We start from the raw sequence: 27,183 nt of genomic DNA, 5'->3' as shown, positions 1-27,183 counted from the left end.
TCTTTCCAGCGAAGCTTTTTTCAATGTCTGGGAGGAGAATTTCTCTGCTTCCGCGAACGTCTTCAGTTGACGGGAGGCGCACCTTTGGTACGTTCTTTTTTAGCCTGAACATACAGAAGGGGAAAAATGTATTAGAGCCTGGGACAGTTCAGTAATCTCATGAGCATCGGAGTGGGCGTACCTTAAAGGAGCTCCCTTGGGCAGGCCCATTGAGTTGGTGGGCTGACTCGGGGTCAGGGACGGCAGGACAGAGCTTAGGAACGCCACCGGGTTTTGAATGGGGCTGGGCGTGGAGCTGCTAGAGGTGGGGGAGGAGGCCTGGGGAGGCGACTGGGCTCGAATGGCGCACATGCTGTTCAGGAATGGCGCTGACACCGGTGTGGGAGAAGACACGAGGGAAGGAGGGCTGGTGGGAGACTTGAGCACCCTTGTTGAGAAGATCCTGGGTGGCGGGGAGAATGGTGGGAGAGTAGGAGAGCTGGCTGCAGAGGAGTGGAGCTCAGCGGCCAACTCTTGGAGCAGAGGGACTGGTGATTCGGTTGGGGAAAGACTCCTGACTGGCGAGAAGGCCTGCGCAGCTATGAACTCTTTAGGCCGGGCGTAGTTGAAGGTGTGGGAGGTGGCGGTGAGGTTCATGAGGGAGGCGTGGGTGCTTCTCAGAAGAGGAGCAGGAGACGTGATCTGCTGTGAGGCTGAGGTCGGATCTGTAAGGGCTGTGCTAAGTTTTGGTGCGGGTGGAGAGTAAAATTGGGGTGTAGGTGCAGTCCTGGCCAGAGCTGCAGGGGACAGGTTGAGATGGGAGGCATGGATGGTGTTCATCTGGGTTACAGGAGCTATACTGAGAGGAGGAGCTGTTTTCAGCTGTGGGGCAGGTGGAGGGGAGTTCACCAGGGAGGAAGTCTTTAGCTTAGGAATCGAAGGTGACGAGCTCAAAGGGGAAGTGTTGAGACGAGGTGAAAAGGTGGTGTTGAGAGCTGTAGCAGAGCTCAGAAAGGGAGCAGGGGGAGCGGTGGTCATTGGGGGTGCAGAGGGGGCCGTTTGCCACAGGGGCGCCGTGGTGTTCAGGTAGGGCTGGAACGGTGGCGGGTGGGGTTCACGTTGTATTCTGGGTGACCACAGCGGAGCTTCATTGGTACTTTGGACCTCAGGCTGGATCTGGGGCCGGAATTGGGGCTGGGGCTGGAATTGGGGCTGTGGCTGTGGCTGGGGCTGGGGCTGGGGCTGGGGCTGGGGCTGGGGCCGGGGCTGGGTGTAGGTGTGGGTCTGAGGCTCAGGGTCCTGCTGCTGCTCCATGAGGACCTGGTTGTGCAGAAGCTGGAGCTGGGCTGGGTCCCTGTTGATCAGAGCAAAACTAAAGTTAAAGCCCAACCAAAAAATGACACTATACATGGTGAAAATGAGAGCGGCTCAGTGCTCTGCTCTCATAAATTAAGTAAACCCCAGCAGGAAGGAGCCAAAGTCAGCATGAAGAATACTCTGTCCTTTTATGGGCTACCTACAAGTAGCCTGTAAACAAAACACTGTCTACGCTCTAGATCCTTTCAGCTTTCATTCTAAACAAGATGCTCTCTTTAATTCATCATCACATTGCTGCAAACTCAGATTGATTAAAAACAAACAGGACAAATGGTCATATTTATTTGTGTTAAACCTAATAAACGTACAAACAGCTCATTAAACCATCCAAGATTTCATTTACAGTGTTGTCTGAAATATTAGATGAACATAAAACGCATAAAAGGTACACTTACAAATAAAAAATGCCATCCTTTGTTTTAGAAAGCCGGAAGGTCCACATTTCAAGTCTGCATCGCATTCATTTATGAACTGCAAATGATCACAGCTGCTTGAGCCAGAGAAGGAGGAACCTCCCACCTCTCAACACGGCCACAGTTTAGATAACCCATCTACGATCTCTCTTTTCCTCATACTACACTGTTACAGACCATTCTGACAGCCTTGTTAGCTATTGTGACATTTCTGAGACCCATCTGCTTATTCTGGTTTTTGCATTTGCTCTACTCACAGTTTAGGTTTAGCCAGCACTGGTGGTGGTTCTTTGTTGACTGCCATGCTGGGGTCTTCATCAAACTGACTGGAAGCGTCACTTTGTACATCCTCCTCATCCTCAGGCAGTTTGAAGTGCACACGCAAGCCGACTCTGGAGCCGATGCGTGAGACTTTCTGGTTTGTCTGGGCGCCTGTCTTTAGGCAGGAGTTAGGAGGGGGATCAGGGAGAGGCACCACAATGAGACTCCCATTCTGATGGTTTGGGGTGCCCTTAACTTTTGGGCTTGTGTCGGGCGATGCCACTGAAGGCGTGGACACTTCCTGCTCAGCTGAAGTCACAACCACAAGTTGAGAAGTGAAGGGTTTTAGGTATGAGAGCACCTGTCCGCTGCTTGGTGGTTCTGGACGTGCTCCACTGGATCCGGCAGAGTTCTGGTGGAGGTAGAGAGGATCTAAGGTCGGGGAGCTGGTGCTGCAAGAGTTGAGGAAGGAGCTGCTGCTGCTCAGGGTGGAGGGTTCCAGACTGGGTAGACTGGCGCGGAGGGGGTCTGGACGCAACATGCTGGAGCCATTGGGGTCCAGACGGAGGGTGCTGGTGTTCAAGGGGTCCAGGCGTAAGGTGCTAGAGACGAGGGGTTCTAGGCGAATGGTGCTGGAGTGGGGCTTGATGCTGCTGGTCACAGTAACCCCCGGTCGGGGGTCCACAGCGGGAGCTGATGAAGGTTCTTGGATTCGATTGGGTTCCACTGTCAAACTGCTGAAAGGCCTCACGTGGTTGCTGTTGCTGCCATTGCCTGATGAGAATCAGAGAGAGGGATTTCACTATTTTCCATGTACTTTCACAAGCATACATGATGAAAGTGAATCAGCAGCGTTACCTTTGACCCTCAGTGTAGCAGCGCTGGACACGGTTCCATACTTGTTGCTTGCTGTGCAAGTAAACATGCCCGAATCTTCAGGAAAGACCTCAGCAATGACCAGAGTGCAGATTTCCTCTAGAGGTAAAAACAAAGGGATACTCACATGATAAAGTTGGTTTGGTATGACTTCATATTAACTTCTCAACTTAGTATACAGAGGAAGGATACGTGACTTGTGTTTCAGATGCAGCAGCGAAGGTTTCTTTGTGTCACTGGGGCTGAGAGTCTATCTGCAGCAAAGGCAGGTTGAAGGGATCTGCCATTGTGGTTTGATACAGGATGAGAGACTACCTTATATGGTCCAGAGTCAGGGAAAAGCAGCTCTGGCTTATGTACAGAAGAAGAGCAGAAGCCTTCGCCAAGAACTATAAACACTTCAGCAGATGAATATGTACACACAACAGCATGTAGCATGTGTTTTTTTGACTGAGGCTTCTTTATAATGTTCCTGATTCAGCTAGAGATCTGGGGCTTTAAAACAGTCCGACCATCAGTTGCTGCAACCTAACTTTTATTTGTCATTTTTAAAATTTCCTTTCAGAAATATATTAAGTACTGTATATGATGTTGAATTTGACATTTCAACACTGGTTTCTAAGATACCATTTACAGTATTTAAAGCGTATACATTTATGCATGTAAACACATACATGACCTGAAAATCTTTGAGAGCGATATAAACATTTTTCAGCTCTTTGGGGTTTAATAAAAGTTCTCACATTTGAACAAGATTTCATTAAAATGGATTTTATGTTTTTTGGTCTCAGGAAATATTCTCAGTGGACATACTACAGTACACTAACCACCTTTTGAAGCAAATGGTAAATGTTAAAACCTCTGTTTAATTTTATGGCTCTAAAGTATACAATTAAGTCTTACAATCTCCTTTAATTCATTGTTCTAACAACTCATATTCTTTATGAAACAAGGCAGTTGAAATATGGCTGCAGCACATATACCGAAGACAAAAACAAAATATATATATATATATATATATATATATATATAATATATATAACACACACACACACACACCACACACACACACACATAAAGCACATTTGCACTTCAGTAATACCACAGAGGTGGAGCAGAAGCAGAACTTACTTTTCTGCAGGATCCTGAAATCAGGAGAGTCCTCTATGATTTTTCCATCTCTGGACCAGTCCACTTGAGGTGATGGCACCCCTTTCACGCGGCACTCTAGCACCACCAGCTGGCCTTCTGACACGAGGAGGTCCTGCAGGCTCTGGTGGGACAAGACAGTGAGTGAGTGAAGTGAGTGAGTGAGTGAGTGAGTGAGTGAGTGAGTAGTGAGTGATGTGAGTGAGTGTTGAGGGTGTGAGTGTGTGTGTGTGTGGTGTGTGTGTGTGTGTGTGTGTGTGTGGTGTGTGTGTGTGTGGTGTGTGTGTGTGTGGTGTGTGGTGTGTGTGTGGTGTGTGGGTGTGTGTGTGACAGCAGCAGTGTACATCCTTTTGAAAATGACTATACCTTTGTGAATACAGGGGCAGCCATGATAGGTGGCCGTTCAACCTTGTGGATAGTCGGGATAGTTGTGGTTGGAGGTTTGACTCTGAAGATACAAAACACACATGGGGGCATGTTAATTAAGCCTAACACCAAAACAATGTAATGTTAAACAAACAATTATAGAGGAGGGCAGTGTTTACGCTCATCTACCTCAGGTTGGGGTGTTTGTGTTGGGGCTGACAAGACAGGCAGCGCAGAGGAGACCACGGAGTTTAGAGGCAGCGATGTAGCTTTGGCTGCAGCTGTCTGCACCGGCAGCAGTGTGGATGTGACAGATGTTGACACCTCCTGGGCTTCTGAAAGTTCTGTATCGCCCGGTGACAACGTAGGAAACATCTGCACGGGTGACACTGTTGCCTCCTCCTGAGCAAGGGGTGCTGTGGATGCCACGGATGTCTGAGAGGGCTCAGGGGCTGGAAGTATGGTGGCTAATGTCCGGGCAGGTAGAAGAGGATCTGGGATTATTTGGTCAATCGGTGCAGAGGAGAGCTGCTCCGCTGGCTCCTCGGTGGCTGCTGCAGGTAGGGATGACGGAGAGTCTTCCTCTTCTGCAGAGAGAGTTTGGCTCGATGTTGGAGGTAAAGATTTCCTTTGCAACCTTTGAAAATCACAGGAGTAAGAAAGTAATTTAGTGTTACAATAAGGTAGCTTAAGATCCATATATGTTATTTTTAGACGTGGCTCTTAATGACAATACTGTAGAAACTCACTGGGCTACATGCTCAATGTGTTGTTCCCCATCAGAATCCGAAGAGGAGGCACCTGTCGGTTTGTTAAAAGAAAAAGGGCACACACTCTATGACTAACAGTGTTTCCCTGAACTGTAAAAGTGTCACTGACAAAGAAACACAAGAATCACCTTCGACATAGATCTCAGCTGACGTGGAGTCGGTGCCATAGAAATTAGATGCGAAGCAAGAGTAGCGTCCGGTATCTTCCTCGAAGGCCTCAGCGATGATCAGGGAGTGCAGCTCGCCGTTGGTGATGATCTGAATGTCAGGGCTGTTCTCCAGCTCCTTGCCCTCACAGAACCACCTAGGATCAAACATATACATGACCAAAGTGCTCAGGACACCTTAGCATTGCAATCTTCTTCCAGTGCTTGTATTTTCTAAAATTATATTGTCAATGATTTCTTGTTATTAATTAAAGCCTGTTCGATATGCAAATATGTTGGAGGAAATCACCTTTGTGTAAATGATTACATTATATTAGTTTCAAAAGGTACCATATGGAGTTTTTGACAACTAGTAGCACTATAAAGAGAGACTTCGCATTTATAATTTGGAACTGAGGAATGCAAGAAGGTCCTTCTTCTCTGATATTATCTCTAGAAACAATAATAATTCCCGTGCTTTGTTTGCTACTGTTGATAGGTTAACAAACCCTCCAGTACCAGTAGCATCTGAACTTTTATCTACCAAGGCCTGCAATGACTTTGCCTCCTTCTTCAAAGACAAATTCAGAAGATTAGACAAACAGTCAGTGCCTCCATATCAAGTTCAGGATATGTGTTGTCACAGTGTTCAAGCAAAACTAGTTCCAATATGACAGAATTTCACACAATCAACCATACAAACCTGGAGGACATTATTCAACATCTGAAAACCTCGACCTGTTGCCTTGATATTCTACCAACGGGACTTTTCAAAAATGTTTCCAATTGTTTGACTTCTGATCTTCTACAGATTGTGAACACATCTCTTCTTTCAGGTATCTTTCCACAGGCCCTGAAAACTGCAGTAATCAAGCCACTTTTAAAAAAGAACAACCTAGACAAGTCACTAATGAGCAACTATAGGCCAATATCAAACCTTCCGTTTTTAAGTAAATCAATGAAAAAGTAGTCTTTCAACAACTCAACCATTTCTTGTCACTAAGCAACAGTTTGATACCTTTCAGTCGGGTTTCCGACCACACCACAGCACTGAAATGGCTCTTGTCAAAGTCTTTAATGACATCCACCTTAACACAGATAGTGGCAAAATTTCAATCTTAGTATTACTTGATCTCAGTGCTGCATTTGACACGGTCGACCATGACATATTACTAGACCGATTGGAAAACTGGGTAGGACTTCTGGCTTAGCACTAAACTGGTTTGAATCCTACCTAAAGAATAGGGATTACTTTGTGTCAATAGGTAATTATACATCTGAGCGTACAAATATGACGTGCGGAGTCCCGCAAGGCTCCATTCTGGGGCCTCTTCTGTTTAACATCTACATGCTTCCACTGGCTCAGATTATGGAGAAAAACAAAATAAGTTACCATAGTTATGCGGATGACACACAAATTTACATAACCTTATGCCCGGGGACTATAGTCAAATACAAAAACTGACTAACTGCATCAAACAAATTAACGACTGGATGTGCCAGAACTTTCTGAAATTAAATGAAGGAAAAACTGAGGTAGTTGTTTTTGGAAAAAAAGAGGAACGATTAAAAGTCTGCGCTCAGCTTCAAACAACAATGTTAAAAACAACAGACAAAGCCAGAAATCTTGGTGTAGTCATGGACTCAGACCTGAACTTTAACAGCCACATTAAGACAATTACAAAGTCAGCCTACTATCACCTTAAGAACATATCAAGGGTTAAAGGACTTATGTGTCAACAGGACTTGGAAAAACTGGTCCATGCTTTCATCTTCAGTAGACTTGACTACTGTAACGGGGTCTTTACAGGTCTCCCTAAAAAATCAATCAGACAGCTGCAGCTGATTCAGAACGCTGCTGCTCGAGTCCTCACTAAGACCAAGAGACTGGATCACATCACTCCAGTTCTGAAGTCTTTACACTGGCTTCCTGTGTCTCAAAGAATTGATTTCAAAGTACTCTTGCTAGTTTATAAATCCCTTAACGGTTTAGGTCCAAAATACATTTCTGATCTGCTACTACACTATGACCCCCCCAGACCTCTCAGGTCATCTGGGACAGGTCTACTTCTGTCCCCAGAGTCAGAACTAAACAGGGTGAAGCAGCTTTCAGTTTCTATGCTCCTCATATCTGGAATAAACTCCCAGAAACCTGTAGATCCGCTGCTACTCTCAGTTCTTTTAAATCAAGGCTGAAGACCTTTCTTTTTGATGCTGCCTTTCTTTAAATTAATACTCATTTCTTTCTTATGCTGCACTGTAACTTTTATTCTTGTGTTTTATGTGTCCTAATGTTTCTATTTTGTTTTTAACTGTCTATTCATGTGTCTTATTGATTTTTAATGCTTATGACTTTTAACTGTTCGTACTTGTGTTTTATCTGTTTTAATGATTTTGTGTAAAGCACTTTGAATTGCCCTGTTGCTGAAATGTGCTATACAAATAAAGCTGCCTTGCGTTGCCTTGCCTATGGTGTGATATCTTTATGAGTGAGTCTCTCATGTACGTGTTTGTGGGCGGCAGTAAAAAGAATTCTAAGTAAACATTGATGTAAACAATCCATAATATGACATTTGGCAAATATTTTATAAGGAAGGATATACATTTGTTAAGACCTTAAGGTTGCACACAGTGTGTTAATGGAACTGTCATTGAAGACCAAAGTTTCTCATTCACACAATTTCATATTCATTTGTCACTTGTCTGTAACATTACTTAATATTTTATTTTCAGCAAGTAATCTACTTCTAGTTCCACTTTAGTGATAGTACTGTTATGTGACTTAACTATTATTTGAGTAGGATAATCCAAGACTCTCCTGCCAATGCTTTATTATTCAAAACCCAATCTTTACACGGTTGTCTTTTTCCTTCTATTAACCTTCTGATAACCCTTTCTATGAGGCTGGTATTCCGTGATGTCTTTCCCATTTCCCTAATAGTGCCTCTGGCTCGGTGCCATTCAGTAGAGTTCTGCAGGCCAAGAGAAAAATGTTTTGATGAACAAGCCCTATCCCTTTCACTGTAGACACGAAGCCATGTCAGCGTGCCAGTTTGGAGGCCGCTTCAACGCACTGTTGATGTTATGTTGATGTTAGATGAGGAGCACACAACAATTGATGTATGAACTTTACTATCAAATCAAAGTTTTGTTGTTGCCTCTATTATTGAAGAGGAAAAAGGGGAGCTGAAATGCATCAAGGTCCCCTTACATTTGGTCAGCGCAGTATAGCCAATAATCATCAGTATTGTAATCTATAATTTCGTGCGGCCAAATTTATAAATAAATGGGCGTAAATCATATTAAACATGATAAATAACAAGAAAAACATCCACCCTGCCTAATATTACATACCAGACATTGGTTGCATCCAGTACATTAGAGTTGCAGTTGTCAACAGTCTATTCATTCATTGTAGAATTCTCTCTCTCTCTCTCTCTCTCTCTCTCTCTCTCTCTCTCTCTCTCTCTCTCTCTCTCTCTATATATATAAAAATACAGTAATCCTATTTTTTTTTCTGTCCTGCCAAGCAACATGTGCAGCCGCCTCTACGTCAGAGCACATCTATTTTGAGCAGATGAGGTCTCGATGCTTTATAAAAATCCAACCAACAAACCTACAGGGATGAAGTGATGTGTTACTCTCTGGCAGGACGTCACCATACCATCATAAATCTCACTACTGCTTTCACCAGGCTCATGGAACACATAATCTAATTCAAGCGAATTACACTATTAGCTGAATATGTCCCCAACTCTACACTTCAAAAAGTGTTCCGAAAAGCAATTTCCATAAAAACACATTCCTCAAAACACAAACTAAGCACCCCATTGCTTCTCAACTATCCGTGGAAAGGAATTCATTTAAGCTTTTGGTATTTTAAAAACAAAATCCTGGTGTAGTTTCCAGTGAAAGCACGAAGCTACGCTGAAGATCTGTACCCGATACACTCGCTGGAATGTGCTGTCAACGTTCTGCCTGAAACAAGGCTATGTCATTTCTAATGAGTAAGGGTCAAAATTGAAAGCATGAGTAGTAGAAGAGGTGGCTGATCTGTGAGGCCAAGGCCCCGCTCGCTGCACCTGTCAGGGTTGTTTTACCTTTGGACTTCAGAATCAGAGAGGAGATTCCCCCTGGAGCCCGGGAGCTCGGACTGGCTGACCCAATCAAATACTCATAATGCTAAACATAGACTCAGTATACACACAATGCTATAATCTGACCCACCCAGAGACACTACACCACTGCAAACTGATGGGAAAGATAAACCTGACAACTCTTATTGACTCCTAAAGGCATACTCACTAACTCAGTAGCTGCAGGAGAAACAAGCACAAACATCCCATTAAAGTCAATGAAAAAGTCTTATTATATTGAATATTCTATAAATAGAAATCACTGAAACAGAACCCAAATCTTCAGACTTGTACTTCTGTAAGACACGGAGACCAAACAAACAAACCATATAAAGATATGGTGAAGCAATAACGGTATGAATCATCTTACCCAACGCTTCATGCTTCTGTCAACAGCTCAGTAGGTTCCATTATCAGATGTGACTACGACGCTCAGTGCCAGTCCAGTCTAAAAATGGCAGAGAGCTACATTCTTCGTGGACACGTTTATGTTAGTGGCTCAACAATGTTCTGTAGGACCAACCAGCCCATGCCCCCTAAAGTCTGAAACCTCAGCTTCACTTAGATTTAAGGCTTTGCTGTCGTGGGTGTCCAGTCGGGATTTTGAAACATATCTAACAAAAGTGTCATAAAGAAAGCTAAACACAAGTATTAACGAGAGTGTAAACTGGTAAGTACCATCGTGTTAGTCCTCACAACGTATTCTGCTTTCCTCTGATACCAAAGGCAGTTAACCGAATGCAATGAGAGGTGGAAATTCCTCTCCTACTACGGCACATTTCCACTGTAAATGGCCACCCTCATTACAATCTGATGATTTTCTCCTTAAGAATGATAGAAAGCCAAATGTGATTAGCATTTGTCCCTGACATAACCCTGACACACACACTGACACACTCACACACAGCTGTTGGCCATCATCACATGTCACTTCTGTCTGAATCCCCCAAGAAAGAAAAAAACATTTATCTTAACTCACACTTCCCAAACACTGTAATTGTATTGTAATTGATTGTCTGAGGCCCAGGCACCAACATGGCTCCATCTTTAACACAATGTAACACACTCGATCCGGAATGATACTGATACATGTTTGAGGGTTAAAAACTCTAATAACAATAAATTGGCCAATATATACTGTATATGTGAACATAAATGCATAATAAACACACACCTTTTTTCAAGATGCCTTCATTTGGTTATTTAAGAATACAGATGAAGATAGATGCTGAGCGGGACATTTTCCAGTTAAAACATAAACTCATCTGTTCTGGTAGGCAGACTGACAGTATCACTACCTCAAAAATACCTTTGGCACTTTTGGCACAATTTCTTGTTACATATTAGCAGAGTGCATATTCTATTTCAAGCATTAAAGGTCCAATGGCATGAAAATTTCACTTCATGAGGTTTTTTAACATTACTATGAGTTCCCCCAGCCTGCCTATGGTCCCCCAGGGGCTAGAAATGGGGATAGGTGTAAACCGAGCCCCGGGTATCCTGCTCTGCCTTTGAGAAAATGAAAGCTCAGATTGGCCGATCTGGAATCTTGCTCTTTATGAGGTCATAAGGGGCAAGGTTACCTCCCTTTACTCTGCTTTGCCCACCAAGAGAATTTAGCCCACCCATGAGAGATTGACATTATGGCTTTCAAACAAGCAAAGCCTCCCCAGCCCCCACCTTGCCCCCCCCTCTCCTCATCAAAAGCTACAGACTCAGAAATGGCACATACTAAGGAAAGCTCATTGTGGGACTGGCTCTAGTAGCTGTGATTCTGCACCAAGGCTGAATTACAGTATCAGGGGACCACTAAGGTCTATATAAAAGAGAGAGAAGCAATCAAAGAGCACCATGTCACGGGACCTTTAAATATAAAAGAAGAAATACTGTGAAACATAAGTACTCCATTAGAAATTAAAGTCCTGTGTTGAAAATGTCCCTTAATAGTATGAGTGATATGAGCAATATTATGAGCAAAATAATACACTAATGTGTACAGTATGAAAAACTGAAGTATTAATTAAAAGAATATCATTGTGACTGTTAAACTATTAGATGTTATATGATTGGATAAAGATTACTGACGTATTAATGTGTTTTTGTTTTACTATTGAAGTTCATTTATAGTTAGTAGACTTGTTACATACTGTTGGATAAAGATTCATTATATATTCAAAGAGCACCTAGTGCTACTAGTACCTAAAGCTGTCAAATACATGCAGTGGAGTAAGCAGTACAACAATTCTTTCTAAGTAGAAGTACAAAGAAACATAAAATGGAAATACATAAAGTACAAATACCCCAAATGTGTAATGAATTACAGAACTTGAGTAAATTTACTTTTACTACTTACTTACTAGTTACAGTCCATCGCTGAGTAAAAACCATGTTATGTCACCATTCCTTGCGGGGATTCCTTGCTAAAATCTTCCCCAAACATAATGGAAATCCAAATGATCCAGATCTTTAAGTACACTGTGAAATCTCCACTGACCACTTCACAGCACATTGGCTTTTCTGCATTTTTTTCAGTGAGACAAATGTAGACTCATTTTGAAAGAGCATGGAAGCAGAAAGTCTTGCTGTACCTCGTGCAAACTAAGAAATAAACAAATATCAGCACATGTTGCCTTACCGGACTTCAGGCACAGGGAGTCCTCTTACAACGCAGTCCAATTGGACCTTGCTGCCCTCTGGAACCTCCCTGCTTTTCAGTTTCTGGATGAAACAAGGAGGCTCACACGCAGGCTCTGCTGGGTATGGAGTGTCTGTCAGGGCACAGCTTTCAGCCTCCTCCTCCACCTCCTGGGAAACACACTCGTACTGCTGCTCAGTAATCCTACTGTCCTGAAACCCCACATGCCCAATCCCAGAGTCCAGCTGGGCCTGTGGTTGGTGGCTAACTGCAGGGCTGGGTCTCTCCTTCTCCACCTCCACGGGCATGGCAGAGCGCTCCCTGTTGTCTGGGCCGAGGGGATACGCTGTCCCATCGTTCTGGCTCTTGTTCTGGTTCCTCGTCCTGTGGGATTTGCACCCTCTCGGCCGTACCCGTTTGGAGCTGTTGGCCTTGAAGAGAGCGGAGAGCTCCTCAATGAAGTCTGCTGCCTTGTTGAGGAACTCCTTCTTGGACTGGGTCTCTGGACCATACGGGGCATTCCTCGCCGACCTGTCAAAGTCGTTGAATCCCTCACTGGAGTCTCTTGTGTTTTCCTGCCGTGAGGATGCTTTGTCCATCTTTCTGTCTGATGCGAGTGTTGTTGTGTGTGTTGCTAGCAGTTCTTGGAGTTCAGGGGCTGCCTGGCTGAAGGGCACTGTGGAGGGGGTGGCAAAAAGACCAGGAGAGGGGTTAGCAAAGGGAACAGATGGGGGTTTGGAGGAAGAGACTGAGGAGATGTTGGAGGGGGTTGATGGTTTGACAGAGGCCATGACCTCAGCCCTCTCTTCCCGAGGCTCATGTCCGATGGCCTGGCGGGCCAGGTTCACACTCTTATCCAGCTCCTCCTGGCTGAGGAAGGCTGAGAGGTCTGGGAATTGGGGATCACTGTGGCCCACAGAGTCTTCAGCCTTGCCTTTGAGCGACCTGTAGATCTGGAGGCGTGAGGAAGAAGCGTCCGAGCGGCTCATCTCGCTGTGGCGCTGCTGGGCTCGGGCCTCTGCCAGGTAGCTCTCTCTTAAGAACTGAGACAATGACGACGGCTGGTCAATGTTGTTCTCCTGCATGCTGTGGAAATATCCCCAAAATATTCAATTACATTCCACACGCAAGTTTTTGTGTGAAAAAAAGTCTTCTCACTTTAGTGCTGACTATTTTCCATCACATGGGTTTTTAGATGATTTCATTGAACAGTCCATTTTCACTGCAATATGACGCAACAATAATGTAACTGGAAAAAAATTTAGATTAACTAAATGTTCACTGTAATGGATCCACATCATCACTGCAAGTTCACTTTCATACTGCGCTTAAAATGACTGAAACCAGTGGCTGTATGGACATCAGTCTAAAAACATATGGTATGACAAGCTGTAGAACTGAAACAGTTAGTCAATTAACCAATTAGTAGCTTAACTGAAAATGATTAGCAACAAGAATTTCATTTTGAATGGTCAATGACATTTTCTCCCGCAACAATGTACAGGACACACCTTCTTAAGTGTGAATACATACTTATTTTCTATGTTTTTTGTGACTGGGAACTAAATATCTTTGCACTGTTTTGAACTGTCTTTTGGATCCTCAAGCAAGACGTCCACGTCTGATATTTTATAATACAAGCGGTTTGTTTATTGAGAAACTAATCGGCAGGTTAGCCCCTGATCGATGGATACAGCCTCTTTAAGAAGTTATTTGAAGTATGCGCAACTACAGTATAATGAAAGTTGCGTATATTTTGCATATCTACATTTAAGGATAAAACAAACATGGCCCTTTAAGTCCCTGACAGTCTAACAGACCTTTAAATGACTACAGTAACTGAAGGAGAAATGACTAACGGTCAGAAGTCAATTAATCAAATTTTGTTTTGATCCCGTCACATATTGGACATATGATACATACAGTAAGAAGCTAATAAAAACATAAACTGATATGCACCTCAGATATAACTCACATTAAATGACACATGTAAACTATATACAAAGATAGAACATTCAGAGTACAGAGACTGTAGTTAAATGCAGGGGATATTTTTTTTTTTTTTAATGTTAGCCTAATTTCAGCCCTCCTCTGGCCTTGACAGGTTCTCAGGTTCATGCACCAATGGGACACAGGCAGGCGTCCAACTCAGACCAACACTTAAATGACATTTAGTCTTTGCACAATTTTGACACAAGGCATGAGCAAGTTATTGAATACAGACAGACGATAGGGTACACATGTGCTACTGACACTCAAATCTGTGCAATTAAGAGGCAGCAATGCCCTTCCAGCAGACCTGAAGCTGCAGCTGTTGTGTACATGAATCCTTTGCAAACAGGCTCCAAGCCCACCGAGTCATATCTAATAATAGCAAAGGGTCAGTTTACATGAAGAAAATCACACACACACACACACACAAATAAGCAGTTCCCCGCATTCTGTGCCCTTGTAATCATGATTTTGATCAGCCACAACAATCATTAATCAAATGACACAAACAGAACAATAATCACCAAAAAAGGGACACTGCTGAGAGAGAGAACAAACATTCACAGCCTGCACAGATGAACGGGCCCACACACCCAGGCAGGTTATGATAATTTAACATTTAAACCAAAATAGCTCGGAGATTTTCTGAGTCTAAATGTCTACAGGATGAGGCAGATGCCAGTCAACAGCACACTGAACAACAATTAAATTAGGGGGTGGTGTGTTTTACCTTCAGAATAAACCCAGCTGGCCCCTGTGAAGGACTGGTAAATCCTCAGAGTGCACCTGTGCTCAAAGAGGGAGATTCCGGTCTTCCAGCGGCTGCCACCTGGGGAAATCTTGGACACGGGCAGCTGCCCAGCCTTCCCGGTTTTAATGTACACAGTTCACCTTGGAGTTTACGGGAAAATATGGAGCCGAGTAGCTAGGGGAACATGTCACCAGTACAAGTCGCCACATTTGTCAGTGCGGTGTTCGCAGGTTATTTTGGGGAGGCCCATGTGTCTGCATGGCGTCCCAGCTCATTGGCCAGGAAGAGGGGGGGATTCCTCCTCCAGCGGTCCATCGGAGACCTCCATCCTACATTCAGAATTAGAAGCCCCTTGTTGAATGTTAACACAGCAATAATCGGTTTTCAAAGCACTGTGTTACACTGTGGTGGTAAAACATTTTGCGGTAGTGTGTAGCATTTCATTGGTTGTAGAAATAATAAAAAAAGATTTAATCAAAATAAATTATTGGAAGTGGAAGTTTATTCACAGTTTTAACACGGATAAGAGAAAGAGTGATATGTCAGCAAGTAAGATAGTACATCCAGTGTTTGGCATCTGACTTCCTTCTGCTTCTTGTCATAATGCCTACTTTAAGATAACATTTTTCAAGACCCAGATTTAAAATCTTGATTAGTGAAAAACAAAAAATCACCTTTGTGTCCCAAGAATAATGAAATTAGTTTATTTGAAAGACAATGAGAACCCTTTTCAAAGCAAAAAAGCAAGCCGGAGCATCTATTTACACTTAAAACAGTGTAAGACGTGTATCAAATACTCTATTCAAGTGAATTTTTTTGTTAACAAAAATGCATCTGTGAAAAAAAGCTAGTGTTTACTGACCACGATGCAAACACCAAAAACTATTTACATCATTATCAGGATATACATGTTAGGAACATTTAATGCACGGTTACGCCAGACTGGGGCCCAACAATATTGGCATATCATTCTTTCTGTAAAATCCATGAAGCATCAGGTTCGATATATTTACAGTTTAAGGATGATTTGGGTCGGAAGTTGTCAAATAATCTAAAGGGAAATGAGGAAATTGTTAAACACTATTCTGTGGTTGTTTTAAGCTTTTTGGCAAACAGTGTAATGTCTTACATGGTAATCCCTGCCAATCCTACATGCAAGGCTAAAACAGACATGGGACATTCAAAGTTAGAATTTGACTCAAGCCTAACAAACAGCTCAAAACGTGCTAGTATATAAAAAAAAAAAAGAAAAGAAAAAAGAAATGAAATGGCTCAGTGACTCAGAGAGTATACAACAATAACAACGTCAGGCTAAATCCAATGCAGTTTATGAAAAAAAGAAAAGAAATTGCAAATCCTCTTTGGCGTAACAGGAAAATACAATCCGGTTTACCAGCACAGTGAAGGCAAGATGAAGAAGAGAATCATAGTCGAGGTTAATGCCTTAGTTCCTCCTGTTCTCATTTCCTTCCACACTCATTTGTGTTGAGTGACTGGGTTACAGACACTGGGTGAAACTGAGGGAGTTGTAGTAATACCGCATGGACAGTATTAATAGCAGCAATAGAAAGTCTTGATTAGCCCAGTCTATAAAAAAGACACTTCTATGTTAAAGGTTAGGAATGAAATACCCATCATCAACCTATCCCTCATTAGGATATCTGATCAGAAGGCCCCATGAAGGCACTCTTCAAATGAGGAGAACATTAAGGAACCCATCTCAGAGCACACAGCAGCATGAAACTGGATGCATCATAATCCCACAGGAAAGCACCATAAAGGAAGTCTGTGGGTTTTTTTTTCAGTGCTGTAAGATGTAACAACCCTTTTGTTGTTCACAGTGATTTGTCACTGAGTCGAGAGAGAAGAAACTGACACACTGTCAACACTGTACCTAGTGCAGTGAGCCAACTCGTGAGAAAGATGTAGGAGGCACAGTGATAGTTCTGAAACAGATCTGGCGACGGCGGCTCTGCTATCACGAGTCCTCGCTGGCCCGTTTGCGAGACTGGTCACCCCTAGAAAACAAAAACACATCACATCGGTGATTCAAAGTAAAGTGTGCTAACCAAAAGATGCGTTTCTATTCGGATTGTGGCTTTCTGAGACAGACGCCTGAGTCAACGGACCGTGGAAATCCGTTCATGGAGAGCTCCATCTGTAACTTCTGGTCGTGAGCGGCGTAGTCAGGAAGCAGAGACTCCACAGCAGGAGGGTTGATCTGGGGAATAAAGCCAGAGAAGAGGTCCGGGGCTAACTGGGCCCAGTCTGAAAGAGGAAACCAAGTGAAACAGAAGAACACATGTAGTGCAGCTTATTCTGAAGGTGGTGGATATAAACCAATAGGATTGTTTTTTGTGCTGTAATCAAGGCAAAAAAAGATTACATTAGCTTGCAGCAGAGATGCACTTACAGTCAAGGCAGAGTCCATCCATCATTCTCTGGCTGTTTTTCAGCCTTTAGTATAAAGCAGTGACTTGGGTTGCCACAGTAAACTAATCAATAAGGTTACGAATGATTTGAACGACTATTTTAGCCTAAAACGCTGTGCCAAGTTTGGAAGTTAAGCATTGTACCAATGTAATGTACCTGCTGTAGACGCCACCTGTGGCAGTTTGAGACCAGCAACTCCTGTGTTCGCCGAGGGGAAATTGGAGCGTGTCAATGGAGTGTGGAGAATTTGACAGTAGTGAAAATATTCTAAATATAGGTGTTTCTTTTTTTTTTTTTCTTTCTCTCAGGTGGCTAAGAGAATAAATTTTGCTGGTACCCCATTCCATAGCAGCACATATCGCTCTACTCAACACGGTTTACCTCGCAGGACACGAGAGATGCTATCGCTGCCCTCGTTTGATTAGTTGGTTTGTATTCTCGCATCGCCAGACCTTCCTCCACAGCGCAGCGGAGGAGAGTCTGGCGATTCTGCACGGCATTCCAAGATTAGAGAAAAACTCTGGTTGGTTGACTTTTCTTTAAACCAATCACAATCGACTTGGGCGTGCGTGGAGCGCCGTACAAAATAGACTCGGGAAGGAACTTGTTTTGGTTGTTTTAGTCGTGCAACAGAAAACTCAGATTGGACAGACAGTCTAGCTAGCAATCTCTCAATTTACCCCGCGGAGATCTGAGGAGCAGTTAACCGTAGCCCTCATAAATCCACCCGAGTTTAAAATGCTAACACAAAGAGAGCCCTGGGTAACGGATATCCGGCCTAAATGAGGACCATCTGGTGGAATTTCTGTCAGCAACGGAGCAATCCCGGAAGTGGAACGTCGTGGATATAGACTAGTTACGTTTGAGTTACTGTGTGACTTTGGTGAACCAAAGTTTGTGCGACTTTCAGATCCGACCTAACTGGTCCTCAACAGTGGTACAATGCTTGGCTTCCTGTCTGCTTCACCGTATGTGGGGCGGTGCCAACAGGCACCCAAGTTACTGTTCTGTACTGTAGTGAAGCAACGTCATCATCCAGACCTTGGTGAGGTCATGTGGGGAAACATTTTAGATAGGCTTGGGAAAAACAGCATTTTGATGCTAAAACATACTTACTGACCAAAATGTGAATATTCGGATAAGAATACTTAATACACAATAAAACCCTATAAAAATAATGGACTGGCCCTTAAAATGAAAATAGCTCACCTGGACGGAGGCTGTAGAGGCCTTTAACCACACTGGCCATTGTAGATGGCTGCACTTGAAACGGCATGGAATAAGCTTTGATCAGAAGAGCTGAACAAGAGAAGAATAAAATTAAAAAGAAAAATATTTTACAAGTTGCTTGTGTGAGAAAGGAATGGAGTCTTCGGTGCGTGCAGTTCAGCACGTCCTGAATCCAAAATCCTGTGCTTTCCAGGCTAAGAGACAACAGCACAGCCGGCTGGGACAAACATCTGCTCTGATAGAACAAAGTGTAGAGGACAGCTTTTATTCCCAATTACAAAACAGATGAACAATTTCCAAATGTCATGACAGACATCAGTCAAATTAGGGGATATACTCACGCATCAGTGTGTTCACATGTATTTCTGCGACGTGATCGGCAAACAGCTTCATCAGATCCTCTCTCAGGTCTCTGTTCAGCTTCGACTCGATGTAGAACTTGTTCTGAAAACATTGAACGTGAAAAACAATTAATAGGAGGGTGACACCGTAGCACAGGGCTTATACCTGGTTGCACGCAATGCACTAGAATTTCACCTAATATTCAAAGTTCTTTGTTAAATTTAACAAAACCGATGCCTACCAAGTACATAAATACAGGAACTATGCATTGAAGAGAAGCTATGTATTGCGTCAGCGCAACATTAAAGTTCTCAATGAAGTCCTCGGGTGGTCTGGCCTGGAAAACAACAATAAAAGTGTTAGTCAATCGTATGGCTTCTGTATACTGTAGCCTATATAATAATTCTCTTGTTATTTGGGTTTGCTTACGTGTAGATGGGTGGAAACCTGTTCCAGATGGTTTGTTATTTTTAATGTCAAATCATTGTAGAGCAGCTCCGAGTGCTGCTGACAAACACACTTGTAGACGTAACTAGGAAAACAAAGCAAAACATTTTAGTCATTTCATTCTCAGTTAACTAAAATGATCAGTGATGCACATGGCAACCTCAACAGACATCACAAACTATAGGATCACACTCAGGTGGGTGCTTACCTATATTGTCTTACCTGTATATCTGTGCGTAAGAAACAGAGATGTGGTCCGTGGGATTCTGAATCAGAAGCCGGTCAATTGCCTTCTCCAGGTTTGGCCAGTGGTTTTTCCGGTAGTCTTCTACAGCCATTGCATTCAGAACTGAGTGAAAAGAGAACTGGTGAGGTTTAAAGTGATTTCAGGCACCTTGTTCTGGCCTAACAGACCAACTGACGACTGTCTGCTGCCCAGGAGCATCCCTCTGCACATATTAGTAACATTGCAGCAGGCCGAGCTGCTGAGTGAATACAGGATATCTGGCCCTGCTGTCACAGGAATCTTTTATGTGAACTTACGGAACTTGGAAGTAACGTTAGAATCGAGGGGGACAGTTCCCTCAACCGCGGGTGGCGGAGCCGTGCAGTCAGTCTCGCTGACTTCGCTGCTCTCACTGCCTGAATCCGAGTCCATTACCTTTGACCCCCCGGTGCTGCCGGACCACAGTTGTCCTTGTCGAGTCCCCGGTTCTTCACCCGGCACCGGTGGACCGGCAGGTTGCGAGACCGTCGTTACAACCGACAACTGGCTCCTCAAATAGGTGCGGACTTTACTACTACTACTACTGCTGCTGCTGCTGCTGCTGCTACTCGCACAATAGTTGTGGTTATGGTCGTCTTTTATGTCCAAACTGTCATCTTCCATGGCTTCCATTTTCACAACCGCTTCTGTGAGCTGAAGCCTGGCGTCCCTACATAAACATTTCGGACAACAATAAGGGCTAAAGTCAAAAACTGTCAGGCGTCTTTGGTGGTGTCCATCTCTTTTTTGCTGTTAACTGAATTTTACGACACGTCGTATAACCGGACAGCTGAGAGAAATCAGGGAAATGTAGTTCCAAAGACTTTAGCTGAATAAAGAAAGTTCCTAGGCCTCACGTATGGTGCCGTTAGTCAACTAGACCATGTACAAGTGTTTAAAGATTAAATATTGAAGAACAGACTTTCAACATATTGACAAGGTTGACATTACAGCTAAATTAGGTAGAAACCAATCGTACCGTACTAGGCATGCGCAGACTGATGTTTAGCAATGGTATTCCACAAACTTCGATAGTAGCCTAACCCCTCCGTCGACCCATTCTCTTAATACATCCATGTCGACAACCTACTGACGTTAAATCCCTACAATTGCACTGTATGACTGTTATAAAGACACGTTTATCAGAATAAAAAAATGTTGAAATGTAACTCAGTTGTTTCTCGTAGAAGTCCTCTCACCATCCTAGAGGAATGAGGAACTGTCAGGCGAGCCCGGGCGCTAGATGGCGCACTACTCATGTCTGCGACAAGGGCAACAACACGTTCAACATATTGATTGGAACACCTTGCTACGTCACGTGTATGAAATAACAGAAAATAGTCAGTGTGTTTCATTCGTTTTTTGTTTTTTTACTGAGAACACTAGAAGAAATAACAAGGATGTAAAAAAAAATCTTATTTCCTTAAACCGTAAACAAAACATTACCTTGTAATTGTTGAATGTGTTGGCATAGACCTATATCCTACAGATTGGCTCAAATGTGTATTTACCAAAACGTAATCTTAACAGGCAGAAGACCAATTAAACAGTTTTAACGTTATGTTCTATGAAAAGTGACATGGGCAAGGAAATCGCTTTTATAAGAAGGGAAAGAGTGCCATTTTTCAATGGGAACTCTGAATATCTTCCTTAGGCTTAATATTACAACTTAGTATAACTTTCTACAGATATAAACTATCATCTAGTCTTTGATGAGTATGTCTCACATCAGAGTATAAAAATAAGGCTTGAGCATATAAAGTAGCTGCCACATGTCAGAAGGAACACCTTTTCAATTGTTATATTTTTCCAAGATTTAAATGACAGGTTAGACATACAAAGCTTATGACAACATAGGAGCGTGTTGATAAAGTGTTCTTTGGTCTGAAATTAAATAGTACTGTTCTTTTTTTCTAGCTTTTACCTTCATTAAAGGGCAGAGCTGAACGTTTATATTGCAAGTTAGACAATGTGTTCAAGTAAACCATCTGAAGATTTATGTATGTGTCTGGAACTCATAGTACCCACTATTTAGCAGGCAGTCGGCTTACATACGTACACGTTTCCCAATGGTAACATGAACTGACTTTAAACATCCTTAGACCACAGCTGACTTCACACTAGGGACTGAGAAAATTGAAGTGTTTGCTTATATCTGGAATTTCTCAAAATGTGAATAAAAATGAGATGAGCACATTGAAAGAAATCCTAAAAAAAAGAAAGAAATACAGCATTCTTAGCATGTGGTTTACAGTATGAGGTTTCAGACCCAATGCATGTGATCAAACTGGGCACACACAAAGAAACTTGCTGCATATTCACAAAAAGTTGTCACGCAATTTCAACTTTATGAAAAATAATAGTAAGGTTGAGGAGTCAGAGTCAAAAATATAAGAAACACATATATATATATATAAAAGATAATTAGTGCTTTGTCGACTGGGTACTTTACATTTAAAGGTGTGTGGTGCTCTGAGTTTTTTCAGAAGTATTGTCTGTCTCGGCCACACTCGACGTGGCCTCATTGGCTAAAGTGGGTTGTATTGTGTCTCTTAGGCATGTCTCTTCATCTGCTGCTAACGTGTCGGCTTCCTCTGGCTCGCTGTCTTCTTCCACCCCATCTGCACTGCATTCAGACTCGTCACTGTCACTTCCACAGGAGCTCGACGTCTCGTCTTCAGAGTCAGAGTAGACCTCGGCCCCGTGGAAGATATAGTGATTTGGTGCTTGAAACAGGTACTGGCCTGCTGTGAGATACAATAAAAACAATTTACAGTACTGGAGTCAATGTCTGGAGGATATTTAAAATGAATAAATGATACAATAAATAATAAAATATATGGACTAACATGCATTTTCCTGCTGCATGAGGAAAAGAAATTGTTGAGAAAAGCTCTAATTAATGGGATGAATGGATTAGCACACCTATGTTTCATTTACAAATACAGCAAAATAGAACATATATTCATATTATATACAAATAAATAAACTGTGTTGTTCTCTAGCATAGTCTAACGCTTACTCTCAAGGCGTTTGCTGATTGGACTTCTGTTGATTCGACTCATCCAGCATTGTCTACGAAATTCGAGGTTGGAGGTTTGGCTCTTTACTCCGGGGGCCTCCTCTTTTGGTGCGTCTTCTGCTGCTAGCTCTGACGGCTCAGCCGTCTCTTCACTGGGACACTGAGCATTTGGACAAGGCTCTGGAGGTGTAACGTTATTACCAGCAGTGTCTGTGACATTAAGACGTTCTGTCTCCTCTGAAGGCTTAGTTACGGAGTCTGTGCTGGGCTGCTTCTGCTCCTCTTGAGCTGCATCGCTGGAAGCAGCCAAGGCCTCGCTTGGTGGCTGTTCTGGTAACCGAGGGGGTTTCTCTGTGGTCTCTGTGAGTCTTACAGTGTTGTAGCAGAGCTGCTCAAAGTCCCCACCCAACCGATGGCAAAGTTCGTTGACAATGACATCACAGTCTCCAAGTAGCTCCACGTCAAAGTTGAGGTGAGGCAGCTGCTCCCTATTGATCAAGACCTGAGGCACTTCATGAGGAATGGAGTCTGGAGGGGATGAAGAGGAAAAAGTTAGGTTTTGTACGTTTGGGTTAATTGCAGGCACAATAGGAAACAGAAACCCATTCATCTGAACAAAACATACTTGGGATGAGGGCAACTGGTCGGACTTTAAGTGAAGAGCCAATGACAATCAAGAGGTCCACCTCATCTTTATCCTGCTTCATGGCTCTGTGGAACATTTCTGGAAGATTCTCTCCAAAGAAGACGATGTCAGGTTTCATGATTGCCAGGGGAATATCTGGACACCGAGGACAGTGAGGGACCACCTACAGGATGGATTGACGTTATAAGCATTAAAACAAAATTGTTAAAAGGGAATGCCATTCCAAATGTTATCTTTATTTAATTTAAGGGTTGCAGGTCTATAATAGCCACATTACCAGCTAATGTCCTCAAAGTAGACAGCTGTACCACCCTTTTAATAGTTATTTCCATCAACTGACAGCTATACTGTTGTACAGTTGTAGTGATGCATGAGGTATACTGTATGTTTAATTTAATTCTCTCTGCTTGTGGGTATCCTTACAGTCAGTTTGTGCTGGAGCTAAAAACCATAAACATTTTAAAACATATTCATGAGACGAAAACCCCACCCAAATTGTAAAATATACATATTTCAAAAAGTTCTTTATTTCTAATTTGGAAGAACCAACACGCTACAAGCTTCATTTACAATATGTTAATGAGAATGGACAAAGCACTTAAGACACCTTTTCTCAATAATTAATACAACACCAGCACTACGAACACTGACTGACCAGTTAATGACATTGATTGATTTTTCAACTCACAATGCTTTATCTAGAGTATGTCTGGACAATACTGATTACACTTTATAGATTTAAAATATGCTGTAGTTGCACGAGTAACAACTCACGACAAACACTACTGACGTGATTCCCAAATGTCATGCTACTCTTAAAAGAGCAATAAATAAATTACTTGATGAGCATCTATTTTCTTGCCCCACTCCTGGTACTGCTACAGTTTTGGAATGTGTACGGCAGTACACAAGATCTCTTACACAGCAAATGTACTCAGATCAGCTTCCTCGGGCTCTGCAAGATGATTCAATGGAAGTTGCTTGCTGAGTGTGTTCATGCTATAACAATGAATTGTTGGATGTTGTTATGACGCGCGCGGTTTGTGCATTTCCATTCCCATTGTTGCAGGTGTTTGTAATAGTGTATTTAAATGTGTTATCTTGGAAATACCTGGTTAAAGATGTCTTCCCTTATAGCTTCGCAATCCACTTTGTGTTTACAGACGAGACAGGAAGCAGTTGCAAACGACCCTGAAATAAAAGTTATTATTGACTTTCACCATCACCATGGACAGAAATAATGAAAACAACAAACAAGACCCATCCATTAGCTGTTTTCACTTACCATGACACTGGATAATCCGCTGTACTCCAGCCACTTGTTCTAATGTATCAATGTTTTGTGTGTAATTGCGCAGCAGTTTGCCCTGCTTATCCATCATAGATATGAATTTGTGACAGGGTGACGGCTGGAACTGACCAGGGTAGATCTCCTGTAACAAAGATGATGCATTCAACACTTGTGGACTAACTCTAAAGCTTGCTATGATCGTGGATATCACAAGTTCTGTATCCTCTTTAAAGACATGGTATATACACCAAAGACATCTTCACCACCCAAGGGTCTTATGCACTATATTACAACATTACAAACATCTGGTCATAGCCCTTCTTCATGCAACGGGCATGCATCTCATCTATGTGCTCAATGGTATGTGATGTCAAAAAATATGATTCACACACTCAAGTGCATTTCACTTCTCAGTTATGTTCTCCTCACTTGTAATCACTGTGTGACCAAAACCCTGGAAGGTAACATGGGTATGCAGAGCCTAGTGTGAGGAAGCTTCTGTGTCTATGCATTACCATCTCTGTAGCACCTTTCAAATGGATTACGTGAGCATGTTGAAGTGAGTTATGTATATATTATCAACTTTGATTTGCAGAAAAGCTAATGGACAATGAACAAACCTTAGCAAACTTGAAAAAGGGTCTTGGGTCCCGTCGGAAGTATTCAATGTCAAACATAGCTTGAGGGTCTGGAAGATCAGGAAAGTCTACAGCAAGCCGTGCATAAATTCCATCTCTGGAGCGAAAATCTGGTATTCCACATGAAACTGACACCTGCAAAACAAAGAAAGCATACAGGCATTTTGGCTTAATAGCATGGACACTGATACTATATATTTACCTAAACACATCATCAATTCCAACAGCACCATTGTATAATATTAGTGTAAATGCATACCCCAGCACCAGTCAGCACAAGGATCCTTTTACTTTCATGGAGTAGCCTGACCACATCTTCTAAGGTGTTAATATCCTTGCGTTTCTTTCTTTTTGGAGGTTCTGATATGTTGATGATAATCTGCCACAATGTCATGTCGTCTAAATCTGGTGGGAGCACAGTCTCAGGCAGCAAGTCCCTCAGAATGGTCCTCGGATCGGTCTCTCTGATGTGTTGCTGGATGAAACTGTAGGAACCTGGCCGAGAAAATCTCATTGAGTAAATATTTTGTGAAAGCACCAATAGTCAACATTACTATATCATTGCAGTATTGATAGAGGTATTTTTATACAAATATCGTGATATTTGATTTTCTCCATATCGCCCAGTCCTAATTAGACGCATATTTTCCTTTAACAAAAATGCGCGATTTGAATATTGCAGTAGTCCCTATTGCAATTTCTATAAAATTGCAATTAATTGTGCAGCCCTACTGCTTGCTACTAAATGGCTACCTAGTTAGCTGCCTTAACTAGTTACCTATCTGCGGCTGAGGTGTCCAGTCGCTGGAGCTTGCATGTGAGGATCTGTCGTCATCCTCCTCGTTGATGTGGTCCGGCGTGACAGCCAGACCGTAGGAGGGACGATCGTCATGTCCAACGAAATCTGAGCACAGGAGTTTTTGAAATGAACAAAACTAGAAACAAGTGGCGTACCTCTAATAACATGTATGATCATTTACAACCAATATCCAACAACCTCACTGTGGTGTGGTTTACCTAACTGAATGTTAGTGGAAAGGAGACGTTAAAGCGGCTAACAAATGGTCAGTGGCTATCAAAGTTGAAGTTTGTGCCGTGAAGGAATTAGTCAAATGCCGACAAGATGTGTCACAGATAGTGTTCTCTTTCATTTTAAGCGTTAACTAAACGAAAGTAGAAGGCGCCGTCATGAAAAGCAATGTTGCACATATCTCAACACCAACACACATTCACTGTGTTTAACGTTAGCTAGCTTAACTTATCTTCTGTTTCAAACTCGCCGGTTAGGTAAGTTGGTAAAAAAAAAAGCACTGCCCACTTTAAGTCGCGTAAATACTTCAAGCTTTGTTCAATGTCTGTCTCTATACATACCAGCACTCTCCTCAGTTGTCCCTAGTTTAACGCTGTCGTCTAGTTTCACTACTGGTTTGTGCGGCTCGGAGACCAGCAGTCCCAGTCCATTGTTGTCTCCTCCCAGCGCTGTTGTTGGGGCCTGCTCTACCGCCATCACCGGCTTTGCTTCCTTCTCCGCTGGCTGCGTACAATTCCCCCCCGACTCCCAGCTCTCTGTAACCCCAGAGACGCATGAGAATGTTTCGGCTTTAGCGACTTTAAATCCGTGGTTAGTTACCGGACTAATTTTTGACCTTTTCGCGGCAGGTTCCTCCATATCGGAGGCGGCTGAAAAGGCCGTTCCGAGACTAGTCTCATCGTCCGCCATTTTCAGCCCGCAGAGCCGCTGAGCATATCCTTCCTCTCGGACAGCTGTCTCATTTGCATAGCGCACGTGACTCATTCTCCACCAGTAGTCACGACTGGAACGTCCTCTTTTTTACGTCGATGACGTAAAACCATAACAAAATATTGCTTCCTTCAAAGACTGTCAGAGGAATTTTGAGCAGAGATAAGCACTCACGACAAAGTGACTAAGCACAAGATGTGTAAAACGCAGACGTCAGCTTATCGATAATAGCACGTGAGCATGTTGATAAAAATATGAGTTTTTTAACTTTTGTATT

At 42.8% G+C, this 27,183-nt stretch overlaps 3 protein-coding genes across 4 annotated transcripts; all 3 read right to left on the bottom strand.

Annotated features, from left to right (window-relative positions):
• Positions 1–3: 3 nt before the first annotated feature.
• On the bottom strand, positions 4–15,115 carry mypn (myopalladin; the record flags this gene model as incomplete). The annotated part of the gene is given in 12 exon segments (XM_032507470.1): positions 4–104; positions 182–1,333; positions 2,027–2,804; positions 2,889–3,005; positions 4,038–4,179; positions 4,422–4,461; positions 4,463–4,503; positions 4,611–5,058; positions 5,171–5,222; positions 5,320–5,495; positions 12,109–13,194; positions 14,831–15,115. Coding segments are annotated over 11 exon segments (4,132 nt in total), but the record flags the coding sequence as incomplete, so codon positions are not given.
• Positions 15,116–16,643: 1,528 nt separating this feature from the next.
• cacul1 (CDK2 associated cullin domain 1) lies at positions 16,644–20,498 on the bottom strand. The gene is made up of 8 exons (XM_032507468.1): positions 19,847–20,498; positions 19,526–19,652; positions 19,286–19,388; positions 19,098–19,193; positions 18,856–18,958; positions 18,494–18,583; positions 16,981–17,119; positions 16,644–16,869 (listed from the first exon to the last, which is right to left on the bottom strand). The coding sequence occupies exons 1-8, from the start codon at positions 20,199–20,201 to the stop codon at positions 16,830–16,832; spliced, it is 1,053 nt and encodes a 350-aa protein (XP_032363359.1). The 5' UTR covers positions 20,202–20,498; the 3' UTR covers positions 16,644–16,829.
• Positions 20,499–21,367: 869 nt separating this feature from the next.
• Positions 21,368–26,975, bottom strand: sirt1 (sirtuin 1). 2 transcript variants are annotated; one of them, XM_032507467.1, is made up of 10 exons: positions 26,537–26,951; positions 25,944–26,069; positions 25,425–25,660; positions 25,148–25,300; positions 24,522–24,669; positions 24,348–24,427; positions 23,216–23,399; positions 22,591–23,118; positions 22,418–22,430; positions 22,002–22,315 (listed from the first exon to the last, which is right to left on the bottom strand). In XM_032507467.1, the coding sequence occupies exons 1-10, from the start codon at positions 26,883–26,885 to the stop codon at positions 22,252–22,254; spliced, it is 1,881 nt and encodes a 626-aa protein (XP_032363358.1). In that variant the 5' UTR covers positions 26,886–26,951; the 3' UTR covers positions 22,002–22,251. The 2 variants fall into 2 exon arrangements, with proteins under 2 accessions (XP_032363357.1, XP_032363358.1); XM_032507466.1 differs by lacking the exon at positions 22,418–22,430 and having other exon boundaries at positions 21,368–22,315; positions 26,537–26,975.
• Positions 26,976–27,183: the final 208 nt, after the last annotated feature.

The sequence above is a fragment of the Etheostoma spectabile genome, unplaced genomic scaffold, assembly GCF_008692095.1.
Source record: "Etheostoma spectabile isolate EspeVRDwgs_2016 unplaced genomic scaffold, UIUC_Espe_1.0 scaffold00002751, whole genome shotgun sequence".
Lineage (NCBI taxonomy): Eukaryota > Metazoa > Chordata > Actinopteri > Perciformes > Percidae > Etheostoma > Etheostoma spectabile.
This window is presented reverse-complemented; position numbering and strand designations above follow the sequence as displayed.